Raw genomic sequence first — 26,873 nt, 5'->3', positions numbered from 1 at the left:
TATATACGATATCACAATCTACCTATATTTAAATGATAAATTAACTTTATGAAGGTGTAAATTTTATTTGAAAAACGAAATATGTTATCCAGTTATCTGTACTTAAAATAAATTTATGTAATTTTGGTGAAGTTAAGTTATAAATGTAGTTTTATGTAATATTGGTGATGGTTTTTTAATTATTTTTGAAACAAACGTTTTTTGTTTTGTTTTGTTAAACAAACTATTGGTTTTATATTTTCACATTGAATCTAAATTTTTTTTCTTTTTTCAAAATTATTATATTTTAAATTATTATATTTTAAATTTTTAGATTAAAATTTATATCATTTTTAATAAAAATATATAATTATTATCTTTAGTTAAGATACGCATAAGGAAGATAAAACTATGGAATATTCATATTATTAATTTAAAAATAATTAAAATATTGAATTTGTTGGGAAATTATAAGTTTCGAAGTTTAACAAACCAGCCAGTAACTCAACTGAAGATCAAAACTGAACAGTGATCGAGTTGAAAGCATAAAACTGATCATAGAATTAAAGAAGATTTATCAAATTGAAATGGATTAAGTAGAATTAAAGTTAATAAACTAAAGTTAACAAAATCATTAATAAGTCTCAAAACTGATGAACAGAAAAGATTTGCAAATTGATCGATACTATAACTGAATGTGGTATTCGTAGAACTGGCATGTCAAAACTGAAATACTCAAACTGAAGCTAAGAGAGCTTTCAAATTGAAAGGATACCAGTTAGAACTAATTACTTAATATAGTATAGCTTAACTAATCAGTCGACCAGTTTGAATCTTGATCGATTGGGCCACGCCATTAGTTGCAGTTTGAATTCCAGTAGACAAACCGACATTCCGTACATGAGCAAATTAGTCGGCACACAGCAGTCTGATATCTCGTACTATTCGTAAAAATTTGTTTATTCATTTCAGTTATTATTTCAGTTTTACATTATATCATTATTCAGTATTCAATATATATTTCAATCTATTTCCGCACTATTATCAGTTGACTGATTTATATCGACAAACAAAATTTCAGGATCAGTTCCTCAAAGAAGTTATTCATATTTTAAAAGAGAACACAAATCCAGAGTGTTTATATTCAACTCCCTTCTAAACACTCTATCTACCTTAACAGATCCTATCAAATATATACAATGTAACGTCCCGAAAATTTGAACATCCACGTGACCCACATGCATGCAAGTTATCATATTTCTTATGTATTTTATTAAATTTTTTTAATGCATTAAATTCATGTTTATTGCATAAATATGTGTTTTAATTCATGGGTTATTAAAGTTTCATGCATTAGAGTTTTAAGTTGCATTTCACGCTCGAACGAGTAACGGAAATCGGAGATAATTAGGAAAAATATTTTTATTAAATAATTAATTTTAATTATTTAAAATGAGGTGTAATTTATGGAGGATTTCGAAATTTGTGCCTTGGTGGATATTTTTACTCGCCTGGTCATATTTTTAATCGGTACACAAAATTTAGCAAGATGGTGGACTTCTTGAGGGTTCGGACAATATTTTCTAAAACATATATAAATGAAATATTTTTCGAGAGTGTTATTGGGCTTGATGAGTTTGTTTTAATGCTTAATGGACTCAAAACCCTTTTAATTTTAATTAAGGGCTCATTACTGCATTATATTTTGATTTAATTACATCATTAAGCAAACTCTAAACCTAAACTAAACCTAGCAGCCACCCCTCCCCTCCATCAGCAGCCATTTCAAAGCAAAAACCAGCAGCAACTCACGAAATCTTCCATAGCTTTCAAGAAAATTCTTCCCCGCCTCGCCAGTGCAAGTCCTACGCCCATACCTTCGAGTTTTTTAGCACAAAAACTTTAATGCACTCCTTGTACCGTTATTTTTCTCATCATTCATGCTATGTATGATGATATATATGTATTTGCATGAGAAACTCTTCGATTTACCTTGTGGCATCGTTTTTGCAAAGGTTTGACATGAAATATGCATTCTCTTGTTTCATACTCACGTTTTTGTGATTCTTGTTCAAGGGGGCTGCCGTCTTGGGTTGCTAGAGAGCTGATAATGTCGAGAAGGAAGAGGGTTGAGTGTTGGAGTCGAAGCTTGGTTGGTTTAGGTGAGGGCCGATCGGTTTGGGTGGAAAAACCTAGCGGCCAGGCGACTAGATCGAGAGGTTGTGGTGCGCCGGCTGTGCAAGGGTAGTCCCTAGCCCTGGAACAGACCCTGGTGTGTGTGAGCCGTGGCCTACGATGGCTCGAACATGGCTGGAGTTAGGGAAGAGGCGGATTGAGTGAATGGTGCTAGGGTTGTTCTCGGTTGATGCATTGTTGGTGGTTAGCAGTTGTTTGCATCTTGCAGCGTGCATGGGGCTGTGAGATTGGGTTTGGTCGGTCCAGGAGGGTCCTAAGGTGGGCTAGGAATGGTTGGTCCAAGCCTGGTTCGAGCTGGTAGGGCCTAGGGTCTAAGGTTTGCAAGTTTAGTGTACTAGGGTTGAAGTTCGTAACACGATTGAAATTTCCAGCAACCTTTGGGTGTGGTTCGTAGTTCATAAGTGGTATGGAACGAGTGGTTTAGAGGCTGGTCATGTAGGTTCCAGTCATGGTTCGAGTTGAGAAAAGTTTGGTTGAGTTTCGGGTTGATTCAGGTTAAAATTGGGACCCCGGTCCAAGTTTTAAAACGAATCGTATAAGTTTTGAAACGAGCTCGAGTATACGTCTAAGAAATGATTATAATTATGTTTTTAGGTGTTTTAAGGAGTTTGGTTGGCTTCGGGTCGAAATTTTGAGGTCCAAGGGTAAAATGGTTAATTAGGGTTTCTTGGGGCAAAATAGTCATTTTGCACCCGAGTCGAGTTTTTAGTCCTGGCAGCGTCCTAAAGACAATTTGACATGTTTTAAATGTTTATGTTATCATGGATATGACCTTTTTATGTAATTATGAAAAATATATTGCATGCTTGATTTTAAGGAAAATTAAGTATATGCATGATTATGAAAAGAAATGAATATGACGACATGTTTTAAAGGATGAGAGTTGATTGTGACAAATATATATATATGTATACGATGATATGTAAGGGCAAGGCTCAGTGGACGGGTAATGTTGTCGCTGATGTTCCCACCGCTGGGTACCGCGGTTATACATAGATGGATCCATCGAATAGAGCTGATACGAAAGTCACAACTAACGAACTAAATTCAATCAAAAAAATATATACGTATATGATGATTATGATGAGACCTGTTTTGACACGTTATGCTTTTATACGATATGTTTATGTTTACGCTTTTAAGATCATGAAATGTGTGTTTTACAGTAATTATTGTTTGCATGCTTGTAAATGAGTATTTTCAGGAAAAAAAAAATCAGTAGATGTTTCATACAAACATTGATATTTTTCAAGAATATATATAAATTTTAGATCGAGATCAATTATTCATCAAGAATATTAACAGAGTTTAAATCGTAAATCATATGACTAATATTATTCAGGAATATAGACATACATTTATATCTTAAATCATGGATTTGGATAGATTATCAACCTGAAATCCGGTTTTGTTACTTCAAGAACATTAACATAAAATCAGAAGTTGTGTTACTTCAGGAGCATCAATACTATAAATTAAAATCTGTTATACTTTGACAGAATAATATTAAATATAAATATTGTGCTACTTCAAGAGTATATGTATAAAGAATAAGAATTAAAAATTTTAAAAATTTATACCACAAAAAAACACTTATGCGGATAATATGTTATAAATTTAATATAAAGCTAATTAAAGAAAATAAAGAATAGAAAATATAAATGAGAGAATTGAACTGTTTCTTAATTCAACAATTACCTCTATTTATAGTATTATAGAGATTGATATTGTAGCGCCCGAAAATCAGTTTATTCATATCACATGATTTAAAATTATTAAATTGCTGAAATATTTTAATTAAATTATTTTTGATGTATGAATGATATATTTTGAGTGACTAAATGATTAATTGTGTAATTTTGCTTGATTGTATATTTTAAAGATTTTCAAACGAATATCGGTGGTTGGCAGGGGACAGAGGACGGAAGACGATTAAGGTGTTAAAGATTTAAAAGATAAATTTTTTTATTTTTAGTTAAGAAAATATTTATTTTAAATATTTTAAGAATTATTGCATTTTAAGTTTAAGTTCAAGTTCAAATTAATTAATGGGAGCAAGGAATTGTATATATTTTATAAGACATTTTTGGAAACAGGTATTTTTAAATCTTCTAATTTGAGGCATAATGATTTTACTAATCTTAATAAGTCTAATTAATTATTTAAAAACTAAGATTAATTGAGCCTATTAATTAAGTGTTTAGGAAAAAATTTTAAATTCTTTTTAAAAGAGTCATATACATGCACACATCTAAACACCTAAAAACACACACTCGAAACACACACATACATTTCACGTAAATTGAAGAGGCAAAGGAAAGTGGCCAAAACTTGGGAAGGCTTGTAAGGGAGATTTCAAATTTTTTTTTCGTCGTTCTTCGATTTTCTTCCTCGTTCTTCCTTCCAACAACGATCACCCAACTTCCTTGCATCCCAAAGTGGGTTTTCGGTGGGGTTTTAACAAGAAAAAAGGGTAGAAAAATGGTAGAAATCGTCTTCCGTTCGTCACCGACGTTCCACCGCTTCTGTATTCGTATTTCGAGCGTTTTAAACGCAAATGCACTTTTCTAAATTTTCTTTTTGCACCATTCAGATCATAATATTCGTGTTTTATATTTTCAAGCATGAAAATTATATTGATCAAATTATTTGACGATTGGATGAATATTTTTAAAAATTTTGACATTTTTACACTCGCTTGAAACGTGTTATGATTTCTAAAGGACGTGCTGCCATTAGGGGACATTAAAGGATTGGAAAAGAAGTAGTTTAAGGGTAGGATGAGGGTTGGTCATATGCAAAATGAGCCGTGCTTGGGTGAGGTTAGAACCTATGGTTTTCAAGAGTTTCTTGGGGATTATGGGACGGCCAAGGGGGGGGCGCGGCTGACCAGGGACTCGATCATGCGTGGTCAAGACCCTGTGAGGCTGTATCCTAGGGCTAGGAAGAATCCTAGCATGGTTGGTGTTGGAAACTTAATTTCGGCTGTTTGACAAACCACTTATTTATTGGACTAACTGATCAAGTATTCGTATTATACATCTTGCCTAACTGAAGTATCACGTGAGTTATCAAAGGCAACCGAATCCAGCTGAACTGAACCTTAGGAGTTAACTGACTGATCAGTTGGAAACTGATCGGTTGAACCTAACTGGATTTCTGAAGACAGCTGACTGATCAGTTGATTCATTCAGCACAAGCTTATCAGCTGATCGCTCAGCCATACACGTCATCAAATGAAAAGAATGTTCAACCGACATCAGTACAAGCAGACTGCAACTCGTAGTGGAACGCCGCATTTCAGAGTCTACAGTGTACGATTGTCAGGAGAATATCGACGTGGCAATCAACGGTTATAAAATTCAAATATTATATCAAGTTACCGTTGGAAGAGAAGCCTATAAATCGGCGAAGAGAGCAGCTGAAGAATAAGGTTACAAGAACAACTATTTTACTCAAGCTGTTACTCTGCTGAAATCAAAAGCTCAGTCTTACGAAGTTCTATCTGTAACATTCAAGGCTACCTTCTGAGCATGTTAGCACACTGTAATCTTTGTTATATTGTTAAGTTGTGCTAAAATCAGTCACGAACTGAAATAGCCTGTTGTAACTAAGAGTTTCAGTTTTGGCACTGATAAGACCAAACTGAAGTGGGTCGGTACAAACATTGTATTCGATAAAATTCTTTTAGTAGAAATCTTATCTTTGTGATAGAAGGGGTGACGTAGGAGTTATTCCATTCTCCGAACATCCAGAAACAAATCGCGTGCTTTTCATTTCAGTTACCTTTTATTTTAGTTATTCTATCTTTCATTCAGTTCTCTTCCGCAACTGTTTTCTCAGTTAACTTGATTGTCATCGACTGACGAGATACTGAGTATCGGTTTGTCATTAAACTGAAGTCAACTTACGAAAAACGAACATAATCTGTGAGTGTTTATTCAACCCCCCCTTCTAAATACTTTTCACTTCTTAACCGATCCTTTCAAGTGGTATCAGAGCGGTTATATCTCGTCTCAGAATATCTACACTTTCAAACTGATCATTATGTCTTCCTTCAACAAGATCCCTATGTTTTCCAGAGAGGATTTCGATGACTGGAAAATAAGATTGCAGGCTCACTTAGCTGCACAAGATGATGACATGTGGTACGTTAGCACTGACGGACCGATGAAAATTCTGAAAGCCAATACAGCAGTGGCTATTACTGAAGGGGCACCTCACCGTATTGAAAAGCCCAGAGATGAATGGACAACAGAAGACAAAAGAAAAGCAAATCTGGATAATGTGGCAAAGGATATACTGTACAAGACACTGGACAAAGTAACCTTCAGCAAGATCAAGATGTGTAAGACAGCTAAGGAGATTTGTGAAAAGTTGATCCAGCTGTGTGAAAGAAACGAACAAACCAAAGAGAATAAACTTTCTGTTGCTGTGCAGAAGTTTGACAACATCAAGATGAGAACTGGAGAATCGATGCATGAGTATGATGAGAGAGTCAGCTGCATCATCAATGAACTCAATGCACTTGGAAAAGTATATACCAACAAAGAAGTTGCATTAAAAGTAATCAGAGGTCTTCCCAAGGAGTGGGACGTTAAGACCATGGCAATGAGGGAATCCAAGGATCTAAACAGAGTTGAGCTTCATGATCTATTCGCTGATCTGAAAGCCTATGAGCTTGAGCTACGAACTCGAGAAGGAGAGCCTTCTACTCCAGCAGTCACAACTGCATTAGCTGCTGTCAGAACAGAACCAACCGGTTCAGTCGAGAAGTCTGCTGATCAATTGAGAAATGATGCTATGTCATTGTTCATTAAAAAATTCAGAAGATTTATGAGAAGAAATCAAGGGAACTTCCAGAAGAATTATCAGAGAAATAATTCTAAAGAGGAATCAAATGGCTGCTACAACTGTGGCAAACCCGGTCACTTCATTGCTGACTGTCCCAAACCCAAGAAAGACAGTCAGGGCTCGACTGAAAGAAGAAAGAAGTCATATGAGCATAGAAAGAAATCCAAGGATGATAAGAAGTTTTCCAGGAAGAAGCATGAAACCTCATGCAGTTCCAGTGATGGTGAAGAGAAAGTGAAGTGTCTAATGGCTAGTGATACAGAAGAGGAGTTAAGCAGTCAATATGTATTTGACTTCAGCTCAACTGATTTCACTAGAGAAGAACTTATTTCAACTCTTCATGACATGGTTAATGAGTATCATAAGCTTGCCTTATCGTTTGAAAAGGCCAGAGCAAAGCAAACTGATCCCATAGACAATAAAACTAAAACTGATGAATCAGTTGATGTGTTGAGTCTGAAAAAGAAGATTGCTGAACTCAATGCTGAAAAGAGCAGGAATCAATCAATGATTCAAAAGTTGACGCTTGAGAATTCAAAGCAAACTGAGCTCATTCAGGCTTGGAACAAATCATCTGTTGCATTAACTGAAATGCAGAACTCACAGAAATCAGTTACTGATAAAACTGGTTTAGGTTTCAGCACCAAAGATAAAATGATTCCCAATGATACTCGACCACAACTGAATATGGATAAAGGGAAATACATTTACTTTGTCAAATCAGTTATGGTACAAGAACAAGCTGAGCCAAGTAAACTGGTTGAACAGCCTACTGAAAGTACGAACAAAGCTAGAAGATATGGTATTGGTTATAGCCCAAAAGTTTTAACTGACTCACGTAGTCAGTCATCAAAAAGATTCAGCAGAAAATATTCAAATGGCTACTCCAATTACTATAACAGCAAGCCGGTTCAGAAAAGATATTGGCTGAATAATCAGTCGAACAAAGCTAAATCACATGTTGTATCATCTGCACACTACACACCAAACACACACAAATCGAGAAAGACTATCTGGAATACAGAAACTGGACAGTCAGTCAGACTAATCCAAGTCTGGGTTCCCAAAGGACTAATCAGTTTAGGACCCAAATAGAAAATGGTACCAAAAATTATATCTTGTATGTGATTGCAGGTAACAGGTACAATTAAGGAATCAATCTGGTACTTGGATAGTGGATGCTCACGACACATGATGGGAAATGCAGATTTGTTATCTCAACTGATCAAGTACACTGGACCAAACATCAGTTTTGGAGATAATTCCAAAGGTAAAACTGTGGGTAAGGGTAAGCTTATCCATGGTAACTTTACCATTAATGATGTTTTATTAGTTGAGAATCTCAAGTATAATCTGATTAGCATCAGTCAGTTATGCGATAACGGATTCTCAGTTCAGTTTGACAAACACTCTTTTTCAGTCAAAGACTCAACTGATGAGGTTATTCTAACTGGAAAACGGTGTGGAAACACTTACAAAGTCAGTTGGAATGATCAATCTTATGCACCAGTATGTTTCATTGCTTCAAAGATTTCTAAAAACTGGTTGTGGCATAAGAGATTGAACCACCTGAACTTTAAATCCATTGCATATCTGAGTAACCACGATCTTGTATCTGGTTTGCCCAAAATGGATTTTGTCAAAGATAAAATTTGTTCAGCATGTCAGTTTGGTAAACAAGTAAAATCTTCTTTTAAAAACAAGGGCCGTAAATCTTCTTCCCGATGCTTAAAACTATTACATATGGATCTCTTTGGTCCAATACCAATCATGAGCTTAAGGGGAATGAAATACACCTTTGTGATTGTAGATGATTTTTCAAGATTTACTTGGGTTATTTTTCTCAAATCCAAAGACCAAACTGCTGCACAACTGATCAAGCTTTTCAAAAGATTATTAAATGAAAAATCAGTTGGAATTGATAGAATCAGATCTGATCGAGGAACTGAATTCATCAATCAAATTCTTTCAAATTTTTTAGAAAATGCTGGAATTAAGCATGAGCTCTCAGCAGCTAGAACTCCTCAGCAAAATGGTGTAGCTGAAAGGAGAAACCGGATATTTCGCCAGTTGCAGTCTTAAGAAAACTATCAAAAACAGCTATTCGCTCGAGAATAGTCCTGTCCTTGTGGAGCATCAGCTGGTAGACATAATCATCTTCAAAGAGGTTCACCGTCTCGGCGACGTGCAAACTCTCTCTATACTTTTCCAGCTTTGCCAACACTCTAGGAGTGTTCGCTTCTCCACATTCATAGAGGAACTGGAGTCCTTGCAGCTCCTCCCAATAGCGAAGAATTTTATGAAAGACCTCATCTTCCATATCAACTTTACGTTTCTCCAGAGCAGTGTTCATAAACTCTTCAGCGATATCTGGAAGCCTTGAGCTACTTGCACCTGCCATTTTATCTGTTGAATATTCGTAACTGATATGTTTGATACTAACTGAGCCACTTCTATTTATAGCGCAGGATCAAGGAAGATGAAAGGACTCAGTCACTGCAGCAGACGATTAATCTTCCAAGCATAAGATTTTATTTAATTAATCTTGCTTAAGTTCGCTTAATATTTATATGCATTTATTAAGGGAGAATATTGGTTTTAAGAGGTTAATTGAGAAGACAGACGTTAGTAAATCTTCAGCTGAAAGGACACAGTTTTACAACTGATCGTTAAGTTGGATATTCCACTAATCTTCTCACATACGTTAACAAATTAACCATTTTTTATTCCAAATTAAGTGATGTGACTATCTATCAAGCATTAAATGTTATCTTTCAGCAAATGACAATTTGAATCGTGGACTCATATAATCCACATATTTACTACACACGTTCTTACCACACAAACACACTTTTTATTGCAAATTTTTCATGGACTGACACGTGTCTAATAATACGAACAGTCGAGTACAAAAGTACTTTTCCCGCTCCATTTCAGTTCTTCTTCTTACACTTATCCAAATTTCTCAGAGCAAAAGCAAATTCAAACCTTCTTTTTCGCATAAATTCATTCAGCTCAAATGGCAAACCAGATTCCAGCGCATATGTTGAATGCTATGTCAATCAATTTCGATTCAGTCCTATCTATCAAAGAAGCCGAGTTCAAGAATGTATTTCAAAAGCTTCAATCAGCTGGGCTCAGAACATTCTTGGGACAATCTTCCCAAGAGATCTATCCAAAGGAGCTTTTCGATTTCTACTCCAGTGGATTTATCAATCAGGATGGAAGCATCTCATCTACTGTCAATGGTCAGTTGTTGACCATATCTGAAGACTCCTTTGGTGAGATATTCTTGTTGCCGCCTGATGGATTGGCACACCTTGCTGATGTTAAAGCATCCGATATTGAAGAGTTACAGACACAACTCTCCGCTGATGGACGAAAAATCAAATTTTCCGATCCAAAGAAGGAACTAAAGCATGAGGTTCAGTTATTGGCTGACATTGTAGCCAAGGGGTTATTGGCAAAGGCAGGATCTTTTGCTGCTCTTACCCTAGAGAAATTTCAAGCCCTTACCATTATCATGGCAGGACGAAGACTCAACTGGAGGCAAATCACCTTCAACATATTGAAAAACATGTTTCAATCCATCAAACAGTCCAAAGGATCTGCTGTTCAGTTGAGCTATTTGCTGAAAATCAAAGGGTTGGTGGCTGATGATTCTGAAAGATCATCCAAATTCAAAGTTTTCAATGCTAAGAATATTCTGCCACCCAAAGCCAAATTGGATCTTACTCCTGATCAATTCGTCAAGATCAAAAAAGAGATTGGAGCACAGCAGGCTGCTCCCACGTCTGTGAAAAGGGCAAAAACTCTAGCACAGCTGAAGACCTCCAAGAGGAAGCTGATTGTCAGTGAATCGGAATCGGAGAAAACTCCATCTCCCAAAGTTACCAAAAAGCCCAGAACTAAGAAAACCAAGCCAATAGCTTCGCTGGAAGCTATTCAAACTGAAAGGCTGAAACCTTCAGACGCTCAACAGCCTATTCAGGATATTTCTCTAAAAGTCGTTCCAGATGAAGCTTCAGCAAGAGATCACTTGCCTCAAACAACTGATCCATCCAAGAAGATCATCACCTCAGCAGGTGAAAAAGAGTCAGCCAGGGCAGTATCTTCTCTGCAAACTGTCAATCGCCCTACCATCTTTGCTCAGGCTCGATCTAAAGGGATCACTATTCGAGAATTGCTGGAAACGACACGTTCGGGTTTGAACATTCCACACATTCTTACTGATGAGAAAGACAAGGGCAAGATGATTGAAGAGCACAGGCCAACAAATCCTATCCAGACCCATATTGACCTAATTTGGGAACATGTCAATGCTTTTGCAGCATCCAAACTGAAAATTTATGAGGCTTGGATCACATACAGAACTCACACTTTTGCCAAACAATTGAAGAAGAAGTCTCAGCTAAAGAAGTTTATCAGATTGGAAGCCATCGTGTTGAGGATAGTCAAAGCTGCTACTATTGTGCAGGCTTTGGAAAGAAAAAATAATTTCTTTGATTTCATGAGAGCCAAGAAGTTGGCTCAACTAGTTGAAAAGTTGAAAGCAAAATACATTCCGACGAATCCAACTGCTTACAATGATCGAGCTGTGCTTACTCAATTGGATTCAGATCTTACTTCCTTGCATGTACAGATAAGATTTTGGGAACAAAATCAGAAATTAGTTATTCATGGAGGGTCTTCAGAAGAAGAGGAAGAACCCTCATCACCGAATAAAGAGCAAGCTCAGGATGTGCCTGAACCCTCTATTGTTGATCCTCCATTGTACTTAGAAGCTGACTTAACACTTGCAAATATTGATGAAATTATTCAGTCAGTAGTACATGAATCTCAAGCAGAGGAGCTCTTTTCTGAATCAGTTGATCACTCAACTGATCAACCAATTCTAGAGGCTCCTATCTTAACTAAAGAGCCCGTTCAGCAGGATGATCCAACTAATGTGCCAGCTCAGTCCACATATAAAAAAATCGCTGAAAATGTGGAGGCTCACTTGCTCAATTTTGAAAATATTCCAACTGACGAGCCAGCCCAAATTTCAGCTGATTCTCAAGCAGAAGCACCAGTTGATGATCCTCCAACTGAAGGTCTTACAGATTTACCTCTTCATCAAGACAGTTCAGTTGCTATTCAGGATCCTTCTTCTCCTCCTCCAGGGCAAGTAGAGGTTACTGAATCAGTTGTTCCAGAACAAACTATTGCTGAGACAGTTGTATCTGACAAGACCTTGGTGGTCTTTGATCAAGTCTCCAAAGAACAAGAACCGGGAACTTCTGGACATCTACCCCCTCAGTCGTCTGGTGATCTTGAAGTAGTTCTTGAAGAAATTCAAGACATTCAGAATAATATGCACAAAATACTTACTGCCGTTTCCCAGATTCAGCGAACTCAACTCGCTCATACTCTAAAACTGGAACGTGCAGAGGTATTCAACTCAGAAAAACTGAAGGCAGTTCATGCTACCGTGACCTCTCTTTCCCTTGCAATAGAAGATATCAGAAGGAATACACGTTTAGCTGAAAGTCTCTCTGTAACCCAAGATGCAATCAGAAATAGAGTTGACTTTGTGGAGACATCTGTTTCCAGAAAGATAGACTTGATGCAAATCACTGTGCTGAATGCAGTCTCAGACGTAGCCACTTCTGTTAAAGTTCTCTCAACTGATGTTAAAAGATTATCTATCAGAATGGAGGCGTTTGACAAAAAGGGGAATAGAGACCTAAGCTACAGTCAAATCAGTTGACGGATTTATTTATACTTGGATTTATTTTTTACAGATTATTTCATTCTTTCATTGTACGAATCTGTACACGACAGTCATTATTTTATCTACAACCGATTTGAAGGATGTCAATAAGCTTAACTGATCAGTTATTATTCGCTGAGTGTTGTCAAACACCAAAAAAGGGGAAATTGTTGGAAACTTAATTTCGACTGTTTGACAAACCACTTATCTATTGGACTAATTGATCAAGTATTCGTATTATACATCTTGCCTAACTGAAGTATCACGTGAGTTATCAAAGGCAACCGAATCCAGCTGAACTGAACCTTCGGAGTTAACTGACTGATCAGTTGGAAACTGATCAGTTAAACCAAACTGAATTTCTGAAGATAGCTGACTGATCAGTTGGAAACTAATCAGTTGATTCACTCAGCACAAGCTTATCAGCTACAATTTATCAGCTGATCGCTCAGCCATACACGTCATCAAATGAAAAGAATGTTCAACCGACATCAGTACAAGCAGACTGCAACTCGTAGTGGAACGCCGCATTTCAGAGTCTACAGTGTACGATTGTCAGGAGAATATCGACGTGACAATCAACGGATATAAAATTCAAATATTATATCAAGTTACCGTTGGAAAAGAAGCCTATAAATCGGCGAAGAGAGCAGCTGAAGAATAAGGTTACAAGAACAACTATTTTACTCAAACTGTTACTCTGCTGAAATCAAAAGCTCAGTCTTACGAAGTTCTATCTGTAACATTCAAGGCTACCTTCTGAGCATGTTAGCACACTGTAATCTTTGTTATATTGTTAAGTTGTGCTAAGATCAGTCACGAACTGAAATAGCCTGTTGTAACTAAGAGTTTCAGTTTCGGCACTAATAAGACCAAACTGAAATGGGTCAGTACAAACATTGTATTCGATCAAAGTCTCTTAATAGAAATCCTATCTTCGTGATAGAAGGGGTGACGTAGGAGTTATTCCATTCTCCGAACATCCAGAAACAAATCGATTGCTTTTCATTTCAGTTACCTTTTATTTTAGTTATTCTTTCTTTCATTCAGTTCTCTTCCGCAACTGTTTTCTCAGTTAAACTGATTGTCATCGACTGACAAGATACTGAGTATCGGTTTGTCATTAAACTGAACTCAACTTACGAAAAACGAACATAATCTGTGAGTGTTTATTCAACCCCCCCTTCTAAACACTTTTCACTTCTTAACCGATCCTTTTAGTTGGACTCTCTGATGGACAAAGGAAGGGAGTTGCGGCCACAAGGATGGAAGTTTAGGGCTCGGTTCTTTTAGGAGGCTAGGCGAGGAGACTATGCACAGTTAGGGTTGGTCAGGGGCTTGTCTAATAGTGTCATTAGGGTCCTAGGAAATGGGCTAGGGTCTGGTCCAAGGCTTGCTCGAGAGTGGATCGGTTAATTCAGAAACCGTGGCTTAGGAATGAAAGAATGGTTCGAAAATGGCTTGGGAAAAATAATGGGCCCGAACCATGGTTCACGAGGGATGGTCGTGGTTCACGGGGTTATTTTAAGGATGAAAAGCTTATGTTTAAACTTTGAGAATTAATATATTAAGTTCTGAATTAATTCGGGTTTAAAATGCTTCACTTTTTAGTTATTAAGTCAATAAATCGAAAGGCTCGGGTTTACATTTAAGAAAAATATTAGAAGTCAAATTTAAGCTTATATGATGCTATGAGATAGGCTCGAGTCAATAAAAGTAAGAAAAAGTCAAAATTGGGAAGTTCGAGGTCCAGGGGTAAAATGATCATTTTACGTTTCGGGTAGTACGAAAGGTATGGCAGTGTTCTGAAGAATCATAATGCATGATAAATGATATTTTAAAATGGTTATGATGAATATATGATATTTTTATGATATATGCAAATGCTGTATGCTTTTTCCCGAAAAATGCTATTTTACGACTTTTGGAGGAAAACAATATTTTATGAATAAAAGAAACGGAAAAAATATTGTGAAAGATGTGAATTGACTGTGACAAAAATAAGATATGATTGGAGATATCGTTAGGGAAAAGACCCCAGAGGGAGTCCAACGAAAGTATTTCCATATTTGGCCACAACCAAATGACAAGAGTTGCACACGCCCCCAGCCTACCACCACCTACAACGCTCTTTGCAAAAAGTTGAGAGGGACGGTCGCTCCCATCGCCCTCCTTGACTCCATTTCTTAACTCCATGTATTTGAATCAATGACAACTATTAGAGCAACACATATTGTAATATTTTATAAACCGGTTCAAAATTATTTTCCTAGCACATGGATAGTTGTTTTAATAGACAAAAATAATTCTTAAGTTCTACACATAATTAATTCTCCAACTATTTTTAATATATATATATATATATATATTTCGACGAAGACAGTATCCTTGAACATAAAAAACTAGACAAGACAAACATTAAACGTAAATATACAATTAATCTCAACTCCTTTTCAAAACCGTGAGCCAAGTTCACATACAATTAAGCAGAACAAACCATTACAATAGAATTTACCGGATAATTTCAAGATTTTCTTTCATCTACCATCTAATATTAATATTAATATAATAGCAAATTAAACGTAAAATAAAATTAAATAACTCAACTCCTTTTCAAATAAAATACCTTCAAATACCCACAAGCAGTTCATGTAATATTAGAATATATACACAGAATCAAGTGCTTATTGTTTTAAGCGGATATGCAGTCCTTGTGTAGACTTGTTCATTCATAAAATATCATAATTATTGAACCTTGAATACAATTCAATGACCACAACACTGCAGAGACACGTTCCCCTCACCAATGGTACAAGCAATACAAAACTCAGCAAACTACAAGCTACGAGACAATTAATTATTATAATCGAATCGGAGATTTCACAAGCCGGGAGGTTCAGTAGGAGGTCCAGGTCGAGTATTCAACAGTGGCTGGAGGGCTTTCACCACGATGCTCATGTTTGGGCGGAAATCCGCTTCATATTGCACACACAAGGCAGCAACTGCAGCCAGCTGCACATGTTCCACCAATACAAGAATATTATAGTCTTGATTATATATCAAAAATTATATTCTGATATTTAATTTTATATTAACAAGACTGGCAATCAAAGTACACGCGTTTCCGTGGACCACACGAAAAGAGCCTAAATGTAAGTACGTTATTACGACATGCTCTTACATAATACTTAGTACAGATTATAATACAGATTTGATGCTATTTAATTGTTATTCAGCAATAGAAAATCATTTCTACCATACCTCTATGAAGATGTTTTCACATAAAGCAAAGACATGAGAATTATGTTTCTAACTAACAGAGATTAACTAACATTTTAACCTTCTTGAGACTGTGTCGTGGATCGTGTTATATTATTTATCACTATATTTTTTAAATTTAAATTTCTCAACATTATCAGTGATCAAATTCATGATGTTCTACTCTGTAGGAAAACAAATGTCATTTTACCTTTGCAACTGCCTTTGGAGGGTACTCACTATTCAGTCTAGCGTCAACGCACTGCTTTACCTTGTCTTCACTGAGTTTTGGTGTGGCCTAATTCAAAATAATTTACAACCCAATCAACAGCAGTGAAAAACATACTTTGAGACAAATGAAAATGATCACATTTGGAAAATAATAATTAAGAAATGACATGGTTTACCCATGTGACAAGACTCTGCTGTGTCCTTGGCAATGTATGATCAACCGGTTTACGTCCAGTCAAGAGTTCGAGTAGCACCACACCAAAGCTATAAACATCACTCTTTGAACTTAGTTGCCCAGTCATTGCATATCTATCACAAAAATAGAACGATTCAGAGACAATATTAGGAAAAAATCTGAGTTTGATTTCTCACTAGAGAAGAAAGTTTAGATATAGTAGAAGTTAGTTATGAAGGACTATTCTATTAATTAAGCCCGGCATTTTTAAGAGCTTTTTCTAAAGAAAAATAAAAGAAATTTTATTTTTTATTACAACAATGAAAAAAAGAGCTCGTTTTACTCTATAAAAAGAAGCTGAAATAGAAACCTAAAAGCCATATGTTTTAGGGTTCCTCAGTTAGGATTTTTAAGTGTTTTCATAAATGTAATGGCCCTCAAACATCACTTTTTTTAAAAAACAAAAAAAGCCATTTTTTGAAAGAGAATTTAATCCATGATCATGATCATCTTCTGTGTCCAAACAGATAATTCCTAATATGTTTATTTCCAAAGATTGGAATACGAAGGGTAAAAGCTATATCATGCGTTTAAGAACTTGATATATATTTATTTAGTAAAAACTTGAAAAATCGCATACTCAGGAGCATGATAACCAAAAGTCCCAAGAACGCGAGTTGAATGGAGCCGAGCTGCCATATCGGGGCCTTGATTTGATAAATCAAAATCAGCAATCTTGGCAACGTCATCATCAAACAGTAACACATTGCTGGACTTTATATCACGATGAACTATGTGAGGCTGTGCCTTCTCATGCAAATATTCTAGGCCTTTCGCAGCTCCAACTGCGATTTTGACCCTCTGGGCCCATGACAAAACTGGACCTGGCTGTGCTCCTTTCACGCCTTTTCGTCCTGCATTAACAAGTCAAATAATGAAATGTAAATCGACACAGGTTTGAATCATATAGCATTTTACTTTATCTGCAGGCACAAGTCATGGACCAAGAAGCCAAGACACATGATAAGATATTTTTCCACAATAAAAGAACTTATCGGAAAAAAATGAAGAGATATGCAGGAATATTAGATCAAGCAATGAACAGGATAAATACTTTTGTATCCATCTTCACCTCAATAACAAAATTCTTAGATAGATAGCAAGAGGGTCCACAGATGTATTCCAGTCAAAAATTTCAACGCATCAACATTATCAATTGTTAAATAATAATTATATCAAATTAAAAAGATGAATTCACCATGGAGAATGTCGTGCAATGAACCATTAGGAGCATACTCATAAGCAAGGACGCGGAGACCACCATCCACACAATAACCAAGTAGCTCAACAACGTTTTCGTGCTTTATCCTAGAAACCGTAGAAACCTGAAGACACATTAAATAACATAACCTTTCTCAAAACTGCTACCAATGCAGCTATACAAACAAGTACAATGTTTCATGGGAAACCTGAGCCAAAAATTCTTGGTCCGGCTGTTTGCTAGAGTCTAACTTTTTTATTGCTGCGGCACGTTGGCTTTTCAAGATTCCATAGAACACCCTTCCGTATGATCCTTCACCAATCAAAGAATTTGTACCAAAATTATCTGTAACGTCCTTTAGTTCATCAACTGAAATGGCAGGGATGGAAATGGGCTGCACGTTAATGGTTTGTCTCTCTTTTTGTGCTACTTCTGTGGCACGATACGCTGCAGGGTTTCCTGCAGAAAATCGCAAATGAATCATCATAAATCGAATATCTTAAATGATTAATCAAGAAATACAGCCACAGGTGAGCAGGAGGATTCACCATCAGAAAAAAATATGATGAACCCACATCACATTAACAATTCATATCAATTCAAAAGACAATAAAATAAAGTAAAATCCTATATTAATTTGCAAGTATCAAAGTTTTCAAGTTCACTTCTTCGTCCTTTTATGTTTGTACATTGAGGTAAATGATAAGATGGTGAAGTAACAGAATAGCAAATCACTAAATTATAACAACTATTGATGCGGTCATGGATGAGCCTCGAAGTGAGCAAGCTCTTAAGGAAGGATGAGATCCGCTAGAGTTGTCGGAAGGACTAATAATGAAAGGACGAAGCACGAAATTTAAGGAAACTCTTCAAGGACTCACGGTGATCTAACAACAAGTGCCTACTAACATTTCGTCAAGGTTTATAGGGTTCGGAGAGCATGACAACCAAGTTGGAGTTCATTGCAACATTATTCAAGTACTAAAGGACCAAGAAGACATTAGCAACCAGGCACCCGTGAGTTCCCAGCACGCAGCCGCGTGCCCGTGCAACAATAGTGCACATGGGACAGCAACAGGCACGCACCAGCGCCCCAAAGTCGAGTAACCGCACGCGACCACCTATCCGAAGTGAAGAATTTCAGTAAATGTCACGCGACATGCATAAAAGATTTATTTTCCTATTTTAGTGTTCTAATTCATTGGGAAACATTGGATTGTTATCTTTGTGAGTTCTTAAACATGTAAACACGAAATTTTGACACAATAATTGAAGATTGATATATTTTGTGAGTTTTTCTCTCAAACGTTGGTTTTGTTCTGTTAAAAATCTAACTTATCAAAATTTAATCAATGTGGCGTTTGTCAATCGTTCTTCACGCGAATTGCCTACGACAAGTTCTTTGAAGGTTCACTTGAATTCGATTGTTTCTTTCTTGTTATTTTTTACTAAACCGCGTAATTTAGGGGTGAATATCACATGTTACTTGTTTCAAAAATCGGGATAAAACTACCAGAATTCTTTTCTCCTTTATTGAATTGAGGGCAAGATTACTTCATGTTTGCTTTTCAAGCGTATAAAAATTCATATCATTTGGTACCAAAGCTTAGGTTCCTTTTGATTCAAGTTATTTTATTTTTATTTATCGATTAGTTCTTTGTTCTTTTGGTTTGCATTCTTGGTTTCTTGTGTTGCAAGATTTCTATTAAGAATCTTGTCTATCGTTTTCAGGTGTTCGTGAATCTAGCAATTCTCGAATTTTCTTAAGTCGTTCTTTGTTATTTCTTGTCGAACAAGTCTCATCGTTTCTTGTCGTTTAAGTATTGTCAAAAAAAATGTTTCGATAAAAAAAATAGAAGATCGAATTATACCAAAAAAATTCGATAAAAAAAAATAGATCAAATTCTCAAAAAAAAAAAAAAAAAGAAAGAAGGACAGTGTTCTGAAATTTTAGTGCTTATATTTTAACATTGAAAATTATCTTGTCTTTAGTGTTGAGTCATATTCAAGTTCTTGGGAAAGATCTTCAAATTTATTGGTCTTGTGCAGTCCAAGTGAGACAATTGCAAGTGTTTAAAATTTTGAACTTGTAAGTTTGATACACACAAGCTATAAAACTTAAGCCTACCTTTAGAGAGAATTTTCAAACTTGAGTGAAATACTTAAGCGCGAGTCTTCTTCCTTGGAATGACTTGTGAGATATTTGTGGAAAGGATACAAAGAAAGGAGAGCGAGTCATTTTTGTTTGGTGTTACTGTGATGATTTGGTGAGGAATATTTTAGTTACTTCTACTAGTGTTTCTTGCAGGTACAATGTCTGAAAGAAAAATTGAGAAGGAAGTAGGGGATTGCTCGAACCAAGGACTTTCCAAGGTTCGGATGAAGGTGTTTGGTCACATCACTAGAATGATGAGGGCCGAATTAGAACCACTACACGAGAGAAAAAGTACACTGGAGGTTAGTACTAGTGGGAGTAAATCTTAGTCTAAAAATATAGGGAGAGGAGAAGACGATGATGAATATGATATGGAAGACGAAGATGAGAGTCAAAATGAGAATTGGGGAAGGAACGGGCGTGACCGAGGATTTGGGAGAAAAAAGAGGCGGTGCGTGGGAAGTACAACAATGGGGGTAGAAGATGGTAACATAGATAGCATTAAGGTGAAAATCTCGTGGTTTCATGGTACATATGATCCAGAAGCTTACTTAGAATGGGAAAAGAGGGTAGAGTTAGTGTTCGGACTATCACCACTTCTCCGAACTCAAAAAGTTAGGTTGGCGGTGGTTGAATTCTTAGATCACGCTCTTATTTGGTGGGATTAACTTGTGACTACCAAAAGAAGGTACAACGAGAGACCTATCGAGACGTGGGATGAGATGAAGAGGGTCATGAGAAAGAGATTTGTGCCTTACCATTACTAGCGTGAGATGTTCAAGAGGCTACAAAGCTTGAAACAAGGTACTAAGAGTGTCGAGGATTACCATAAGAGTTGGAAGTAGTCATGATTAGAACCAACATAGAGGAGGACGGCGAAGCTACAATGGCTCGATTTTTGTGCGGTTTGAATAAGGATATTCAAAACCAAGTGGAGCTTAGACACTACTTGGATTCAGACGAGATGGTGCAAATGGTGATCATAGTAGAGCAACAACTCAAGAGGAGAGGAGTTGGCCGCACCAATCAAGTGGGAAGTTCATCATCTTCTCAGTCTCCCAACGTTGCAAAACTTGAAGAAAGCAAGGTGCTGACCAAGCCCAAGTTCAAACCCAAGCAAGAAGCACCTAAGCAAGGAGTGCAAGGTAAATCTGGAACTCCTCCTAATCATTCTAGAGATATTAAATGTTTTAGGTGTCAAGGAGTTGTTCATATTGCTAGCGAATGTCCAAACAATAGAGTTAAGACAAATGCTTATGGAGAGATTGAATCTGGAAGTGAGGAGAATATCAAGGGTGATGATGATGAGATTCCCAAGTTGGAGGGATATGAGGCTGTTGTAGGTGAAGCGTTTGTAACTAGACGTATCATGAGCACACAGTTTAATGAGGAAGAGAATAATCAAAGGGAGAATCTATTTCATACTAGATGTTTTGCGAATGACAAGGTTTGCAATTTTATCATAGATGGAGGGAGATGTATCAATGTGATTAGTTGTGAACTTGTGGAGAAGTTGGATTTGCCTACATTGAAATATTCTCAACCATATATTTTAGTGTGGTTGAATGATTGTGTGGAGCTAAAAATGAATAAGCAAGTTTTGGTTTCTTTTTCAATTAGAAAGTATGAGGATGAAGTGTTGTGTGATGTTGTACCAATGCATGCCTGACATATTTTATTGGGAAGGCCGTGACAATATGATAGGAGAGTGGTACATGATTGATTAAAAAATAGGTACTCATTTACTCTGAAGAAAGAACCTGCTACACTTCTTCAATTGTCTCCAAATCAAGTGTTGGGGGATCAAATAAAGAAAATGAAAAAAGAGATGGCCGAAAAAAAGTGAGGTGGCCATAGTGTATGACCCGAAAAAGTGAGCTGAAACAAATACTATGGACACTTGATCCACTTGTGTTAATTATTTATAAAGACGTTGTCCTAAACACAAGTGACACAGACCGATCACTTCTGAGCATTGTTATTTCCCTTTTGCAGGATTTTGATGATGTATTTCAGGAAGAGCTACGGCAAGGACTACTACCATGGAGAGGAATTAAATTCGTTTGGTGCCCAGAAGTGTCTTGCCAAACCGACCAGCATATAGGAGCAACCTGGAAGAGTCTAAGCTTCAGCGGCACGTAAATGGACTTTTAGATAGAGGGTTTGTGTGTGAGTCCATGTCTACTGGTGTTGTACCTTTTTTATTCGTTCTTAAGAAGGATGGTTCATGGTGCATGTGTGTTGACCGGAAGACAATGAATAACACAATCATCAAGTATTGGCACCTCATACCTAGATTAGATAAAATGTTAAATGAGTTGTATGGTGCAAGCATTTTTAGAAAACTGATTTTAAAAGTGGTTATCATCAGATTAGGATGAGAGAGAACGATGAATGGAAGACTGTGTTTAAAACAACGTATGGGTTGTACGAATGGTTAGTCATGCCTTTTTGACAAACCAATGCTCCAAGCACTTTTATGAAATTATTTAACAACGTTTTGCGTGCACATATAGGAAACTTTGTTGTTGTATACTTTGATGATATCCTAGTGTATAGGAAGAATTTAGATGAACATGCTGAGCATTTAAAATCTGTATTAATAACACTTAGAGCTGAAAAATTATACGAAGTGTGATTTTTGTACAAGCAAACTTGTTTTCAGCTTTGTTGTGAGTTCACAAGGTATACAAATGGGTGAGGACAAGGTAAATGTTATTCGAGATTGGCCAACGCCTACTACTATTAGTCAATTTCGAAGTTTCATGATCTTGCAAGATTCTACAGGAGGTTTGTAAAAGATTTTAGTATGTTGGCAGCACCAATGACAGCGGTGATTAAGAAGAACGTCTCATTCCATTGAGGCAAGGAGCAAGAGAAGTCTTTTAATGATATCAAGCAAAAATTAATTAACGCTCATTTACTTGTTTTGCCTAATTTCGCTAATACTTTTGAAATTGAATGTGATGTATCTGGTGTAGGTATTGGAGGAGTTTTGATGCAAAGAGGACGGTATGTTGCATACTTTAGTGAGAAGCTGAATGGAGCAGCGTTGAACTACCCATCTATGACAAATAGTTATATGATTTGGTGAGATCCCTTTAGACGTGGCAACTACTAAAGAATTTGTGATTCATGCGGATCGTGAATCTCTAAAGCACCTTAAGAGGCATCAAAAGCTTAACAAGAGACATGTCGAGTAGTTAGCATTCATTGAAACATTCCCTTACGTGATCAAATACAAACAAGATAAGGAAAATATAGTGGTCGATACACTATCATGGAGGTGCGTACTATTTTCTACCTCGGATTCGAAAATATCGGGGTTTGAGCATGTTAATGAATTGTATGTTTTAGATGATGATTTCAAGGAAATTTTCGAAAAATGTATGCATGGTTCACATGATAAATTTTACTTGCATAATGTTTTCTTGTTTAGAGAACAAAGACTATGCATCGCTAAGACGTCTATTCGTGAATTGTTTGTTAGGGAAACGCATGGTATGGGTTTAATGGGACACTTTGGTGTGGCTAAAACATTGAATGTATTGCACGAACACTTTTATTGGCCACATATGAAGCATGATGTAGAGTGTGTTTGTGAGAAAGGCATAACTTGTAGACATTAAATCTAGAACACAACCACACGGGTTATATACTCAACTTCCCGTTCCTAATAAAATTGGATCGACATTCTATGGATTTTGTTTTGGGGTTGCCTAGAATTAAGAAAGGAATAGATTCTATATTTGTTGTTGTTAATAGGTTTTCTAAGATGACACATTTCAATGTTTGTTATAAAACCGACGATGCATCCAATATCACAGACTTGTTCTTAGAGAAGTTGTTAGGTTGCATGGTATGCTTAGGATGATTGTCTCTAATCGTGATGCTAAGTTCTTGAGTTATTTCTGGAAAACTTTATGGGCTAAATTTGGCACTAAATTACTATTTTCTACAGCTTGTCATCCTCAAACGAAAGTCGTTAATAGGACTTTAGGGACTTTTTTACGTACCATAATCAAAAAAATTTAAAGAACTGGGCAGAGTGTTTGCCTTTTATCGAGTTTGCTTATAATCATAGTGTTCATTCTACCACAAATTATTCGCTTTTTGAAATTTTTTATGTATTTAACTCATTAACTCCTATGGACTTGTTATATTTGCCTATGAGTGAAAGGTTAAACACATAGTTGTCAAAAGCGAGTGCCTCTCGCCTTTAGGCGATGACCCTGCGCCTAGGGTCATCCCAAGCGAAGCGATTCAATAAGGCGAGCTCAAGCACTTGCCGGGACTAGCCTTGGAGGTTCACTTAGGCGCGCTTTGGCTGAATTTTTTTTTATTACTTGTTTTAAACAAATAGCCCGAACCCTAGCAACCCAACGCACCAACAACAGAATCAGAAGAAGAGAGTTATGAACAGAAAAACAAGGTGAGGGCATCTACATCCAAAACAATCAGAAAAAGATCAATTTCACATCTTTTGGACGAAGAGGAATAAGAAATTGATGTTGATCAAGAAAATGATGAAGTCTAAGAAGAATAAAAGTCTGAAAGTTCTAGGGACTTTGATGATTCGATGGAAAAATATTAATTTGATTTGAATGATTGAAGAATTTTAATCATATTACTAATTACTATAAACTTATTAATTATTTTTTGTTTTGAATGACATTGTGACTTAATTATTTCATATTTTAATATATTTATTCTAAGATAAATATATATTTTTTAAAAAAATTAAAAATGTGGGTCTTGCTTCGGTAAGACGTGCGGCTCAGGCTTTCTGGCCCTTGTGAGTCTCGGTGCACCTTGCGTCCTTGACAACTATGGTTAAACATGGATGATAAGAAAAAGACGGAGTTTGTTCAAGGTTTGCACGAGAGAGCAAAGGCCATCATTGAGAAAAAAAAAAACTTGCAATACAAAAAACAAGCCAATAAGGAGAAGAAGAAGGTGACTTTCAAATTGGGAGAATGGGTGTGGTTGCACTGAGGAAGGAGAGATTCCGGAAAAGCAGCTTTCAAAACTCTTATTCAAACTTATCAAAGTTTAATCTTTGTGGCGTTTGTCGATCGTTCTTCACGCGAATTGTCAAAAACGAGTTATTTAAAGGTTCACTTGAATTCAATTGTTTCTTTTGTGTTATTTGTTACTAAACCGCGTGGTTTAGGGGCAAAGATCAGGACAAAACTACGATAATTTTTTTATTGTTTATTAAACTGAGGGTGTGATTGCATTAAACCGTGTTTGTTTTTCATGCGTACAAGAATTCATATCAACTATTAACATGATAAGATTTATTCCACGGATATAGATATGAGAACAAGGGCAAGGTAACAAGGAAGCCACCAATAATTTTAAAATATGCACTATATGTTTGGTTCAACCACAAAGATTTGTCAACTTTGATATATCCGTACATACTTTCAAATGTAGTACTAAAATCTTTTTATATTTGTATTTCCTTTAAAATTTCTAATTATTTTTAACAAGACACAATGAACTTTTAGACATTTAATAATGACTAACACCTTGTTAGACGCATTTAAATTGCAATCTTTCACCATAATGTATGTAATATCCTCACTTTTCCTTTTATTTGAGTTTCTGAATATTTTTGTAGGATCTTATTTAAGAATTAAGCATGGCAGGTATGCATCAACTATGTGTATCCGATAAGTATAGGACGGGAGTATCCATGCACTGTAAGAGTTAAGATTTCAATTGAGAATCCGACTAGAGTTATTAAAGGGAAAAAAAAAATTAGCTCCATCCAGCAAAGATTTCTCCCATTCATCCCATCTATGGAAGGTAAATTTGGCAATTATTTATAAAATCTTAAAAACAGAACATAGAATAAGAAACCTCACCTGCTGAATGGGTTGTCCTGTATGGCCCATTATCAGCGGCTTTATGCATCTCATCTTCCTCACAACAGCCGAAACAGCTCATTATTGTCACTTCTAAAGAACCTGGATTAGAAAATCTGGATGAGAGAAGCGCGAGAGTTGTACGGGCAAGGGAACAGAATATCAATGAGGAAAAGCAACATTGCAATCATTTGTATCATTCATTACGTCCGTGAATTATTACATTGGTCCTCACTTAAGAACAAAAAACTGAAAAAAAAATAAAAATCTTCCACAAGAAATTACATTCTCTCCATGAACTTAAATCAATGTAGTCATTCAATCAATGTTCCTTTCATTATAACCAACGCAATCTACTAAATTATAAAGAAATTTGTCCAGTAGCTAGAAGGCATTTCTTTTTTCAAACAAAGTTTCACTTTCAAGCTAATATTCATCCATATCGAGTGTCAAAACCAAGTCCGAGATCCTTCGAATTTTACAGCTCAATAAAAAGCACTGTAACGGAATTTTTTCATGTCTCAGAAACAGCGAAGCACTCTGCTTGTAGTAACAAAATCCCAGCTAAAAGAAACTTAGCAAAATTGATCATTTACTTAATTGATAACAACTCAAGAATCAGCTCAACAATTTACCAATTTGCGGAGAATAATTAAATCGTGGAAGTAATTTACACTGTCAAAATACAAGCACATCATATACTGGCCCCAAGTTCCAGTAAATGTGGAACCTTAATCAGATCCACCATTTTTCAGCTACCCTAGAAGGAAACCAAGATCTCCATGCTAAAATCGCTACTAACTCACGCAAATGGCAAATAAAATCAACCCAAATCCCATGATTTGAATAACACAAGCCAAGGAGGATAAAAACAAAGTTTAGAGTAAGAATAATAGTTGAAAAAGATTATTAAAAATCCAATCTTTCCCGGTTAATTACCTTGTAAACGCGGAAATCGAGAAACCCAGAACCAAAAAAGGATCAAAACAGGCAAAATCTTCTTCTGGAAGCAATGAGCAAGAGAACCACAACTTCAAACAGCAGTACAGCACAACAAATGCAGTCCGACTCTGACCTGTATCAACAAGAACCGTTTCGATTCTTCTTGTTTATTTACGTGTGTGTGTGTGTGTGTATTA

At 36.2% G+C, this 26,873-nt stretch overlaps 1 protein-coding gene across 3 annotated transcripts; it reads right to left on the bottom strand.

Annotated features, from left to right (window-relative positions):
- Positions 1-15,427: 15,427 nt before the first annotated feature.
- Positions 15,428-26,872, bottom strand: LOC140988168 (pto-interacting protein 1). 3 transcript variants are annotated; one of them, XM_073457139.1, is made up of 9 exons: positions 26,674-26,872; positions 25,942-25,983; positions 25,735-25,850; positions 17,915-18,165; positions 17,704-17,830; positions 17,086-17,359; positions 16,447-16,579; positions 16,251-16,337; positions 15,428-15,793 (listed from the first exon to the last, which is right to left on the bottom strand). In XM_073457139.1, exons 3-9 carry the CDS (start codon positions 25,814-25,816, stop codon positions 15,662-15,664), a joined length of 1,086 nt encoding a protein of 361 aa, XP_073313240.1. In that variant the 5' UTR covers positions 25,817-25,850; positions 25,942-25,983; positions 26,674-26,872; the 3' UTR covers positions 15,428-15,661. The 3 variants fall into 3 exon arrangements, with proteins under 3 accessions (XP_073313240.1, XP_073313241.1, XP_073313239.1); XM_073457140.1 differs by lacking the exon at positions 25,942-25,983 and having other exon boundaries at positions 25,735-25,836; XM_073457138.1 differs by lacking the exon at positions 25,942-25,983 and having other exon boundaries at positions 26,674-26,870.
- Between the last annotated feature and the right edge of the window lies 1 nt (position 26,873).

Source organism: Primulina huaijiensis, chromosome 11 (assembly GCF_012295235.1).
Source record: "Primulina huaijiensis isolate GDHJ02 chromosome 11, ASM1229523v2, whole genome shotgun sequence".
Lineage (NCBI taxonomy): Eukaryota > Viridiplantae > Streptophyta > Magnoliopsida > Lamiales > Gesneriaceae > Primulina > Primulina huaijiensis.
The sequence above is the reverse complement of the archived record's forward strand: the minus strand, read 5'-3'. Positions and strand labels throughout refer to the sequence as shown.

Coding starts and splice junctions, on each gene's coding strand:
- LOC140988168 (XM_073457139.1), bottom strand. CDS start 25,816: ATGAGCTGTTTCGGCTGTTGTGAGGAAGATGAGATGCATAAAGCCGCT. Junction 18,166..25,734: donor CAGGACAACCCATTCAGCAG/GTGAGGTTTCTT, acceptor GATTTTCTGCAG/GAAACCCTGCAGCGTATCGT. Junction 17,831..17,914: donor ACCAAGAATTTTTGGCTCAG/GTTTCCCATGAA, acceptor ATGTGTCTTCAG/GTTTCTACGGTTTCTAGGAT.